This window comes from Raphanus sativus, unplaced genomic scaffold (genome assembly GCF_000801105.2).
Source record: "Raphanus sativus cultivar WK10039 unplaced genomic scaffold, ASM80110v3 Scaffold4531, whole genome shotgun sequence".
NCBI classification, from domain to species: domain Eukaryota; kingdom Viridiplantae; phylum Streptophyta; class Magnoliopsida; order Brassicales; family Brassicaceae; genus Raphanus; species Raphanus sativus.
Window position 1 is genome coordinate 95 of NW_026619833.1, and position 2406 is coordinate 2500.

Here is a 2406-nt window from a genome sequence, read left to right on the forward strand (position 1 = left end):
TTTCTAAAGAATTATAAACCATCTTAAACCTAATGGTAAACCGGTTTAGGATTGACCCCAATCGAACCTATCCAACCCGGGTTTAACCATCGACCTATGCGACTCCTAAAACCCTAAAACCCTTAGGTTATTTATTTTAGATTCCTGAGTGTTTCTTGCTCGCATCCTGGTCGATTAGTTATTGCATTGAAATGATTGTTTGTATAATTGTTATTTCATTTCTAAATATGGCCGAGTGCCTTGATCAATATATGACCGAATGGTCTTGATTTATTTGATGATGACCGAATGGTCTTAGCAGCCTAAATGGGCGCATGACATTGTTTCCTTATATAGCCAGATGGCATGAGAAACTAAATGATCATCGTTTTGTGATGAATTCAGATGTCAATAAACTCAGATTACAGTGTCCTAAATCTCTCCGGAGATAATTATATTGAGTGGACCATGAACACTTCAGGAAGATTAAAACTCAGAGGAGTTTGGAAGTGTACCAAGTGGGATAATGATACCCCTGCGTGTGAGAGGTCGTATGCCCTCAAGATCACGAAGGATAAACTCTGTGATGATCTAAAAATGATGTACAGCTACATCAATGATCCACATTATCTCTGGTATACATTGAACAATAGATACTCAGAAATGTTCTTGCATAAAGCAGAAAAAGAATGGCGAGAAATAAAGTTCCAGAATTATGAATCTGTGAACAAGTATGACTCTGACCTTATGAGAATCGCCTACACTCTCAACCTATTTGGAGAGTCGACAACCAACAGGGATAAGCTCACCAAGACTCGTGAGACTATCCATCCGAGTGATGCGATATCTTTATATCACGCCAGTAAGTGTACTACTTACTTTGATCTACTCGACAAACTGTTGGAAATTGAGAAGAAAAAGAAAACAAAGGCAGAGAACATCAAGCAATTTGATGAGATCTTAAGCATACATAAGCTGAGACAAGAGTTTGATTTGAGTATTCCTGAAGCTGGAGAAGAACAAACCGAGTGGACTCATGTAGATAATGAGCTTGATCTATTCATTGAATAAGAATCAATGTAAGTCATATCCAAAGTGTTAAAAGGAATGGCCGGTTTTGTTTTATTTTTATTTTGACATCCTGAATTTTTATTTATGATTTGGTTTTCATTTTATTTCATCTTGTCATCTCTGGAAAGCATTAATAAAATTTTATTACAATCTTTGATTGAAAAATGACAAGAAAATTTCGAAAACCAGTATGTCTTGAAGAGACAAATCCTATGGCATTTCCCTAAGGAGGGACGATTTTATTCACTCAAAATGAAAGCCCCATTAATTTATTTTGAATGGTTTCGAATGGGCTAAGGACAGAAATGTTCTTTCTGTGTATGTAAAAGAAAATTTGCCAAAGGTATAAATGATCAAGAATAAAATTCTCCATGTTGATCTAGACTATGCAAATGATCAATATGATAAGGAACAATGGCTTTTGGTAACCAGTAAGGTTAGCCACGAAATTATACTTAATGGTATGACCGGATTAGCCATCCGAAATAAATTTTAAAATCTGATGCAAAGATTTAAAGGCACAAAAGAGTTCTCCCATAAATCTCACGTGTGTAGTATGAACACAAGGGAAACTCATGAGGCTTCATTGTCCAAAAGGTATCATGGAAATGGCACAATAATTTTGTGTTCTTACAGAAATGATTTTTATAACATGTTCCTGATAACCTGGCTGAATAAATTTCGAATTACAACCTATACGGTTTAGACTACAAAATTTATGAAAAGTCATGAGCATCCACAGATTACAGTATGTTCATGAGGGGGAGAGAGGATAACCCTATGCCATGAACACACCATAATCTGATGGATATAAGAGCTCAGACATGTTGTCCTTTTAAACCAAAATAAAGACTCGACAACCATGGAAATGGAAACCACAATAACCGTGGTCGTGGTTCCTACATGGTCGTGGTCGAGACTGGTCGAGACTCAGTCCACAGTAGTATTTCTGGCCGGACACAACAACACTCGACCAAGTATGAACTATAAGTTCAATGACTCTCCATACAGAGGTCACAAAGATATCTGGTTAAGGACATGGATTAATTCCCAAGAATTTTAACAGAATATAGTATGTCCATGAAATGGAAGTGAGGACAAATCCACACATGTCCATACTATAGATCTACTCGGACAGAATTCTTTTATGAATCTAAATGAGCCATTGGCCACAGCCATCCGAGCATTGGGAACAGAATAGAAATTCGAAAATTATAGTCCAAGGGACAGAGTAAGAATTCGAAATTATATAGCCCAAGACATGGGACATAAAGAAATTATTCATACAAGTTGAAGTATAAGCATCAGGCCATTAAAGTAAAGCATAGATATTCCCATCTCAAAATAATTACGGGT

The 2406-nt window shown here is 36.5% G+C and overlaps 1 protein-coding gene across 1 annotated transcript; it reads left to right on the forward strand.

The window, feature by feature from the left end:
- Positions 1-447: 447 nt before the first annotated feature.
- LOC130507446 (uncharacterized) lies at positions 448-1050 on the forward strand. Its single transcript, XM_057002163.1, has one exon. It carries the CDS (start codon positions 448-450, stop codon positions 1048-1050), a length of 603 nt encoding a protein of 200 aa, XP_056858143.1.
- Positions 1051-2406: the final 1356 nt, after the last annotated feature.

Coding starts and splice junctions, on each gene's coding strand:
- LOC130507446 (XM_057002163.1), top strand. CDS start 448: ATGAACACTTCAGGAAGATTAAAACTCAGAGGAGTTTGGAAGTGTACC.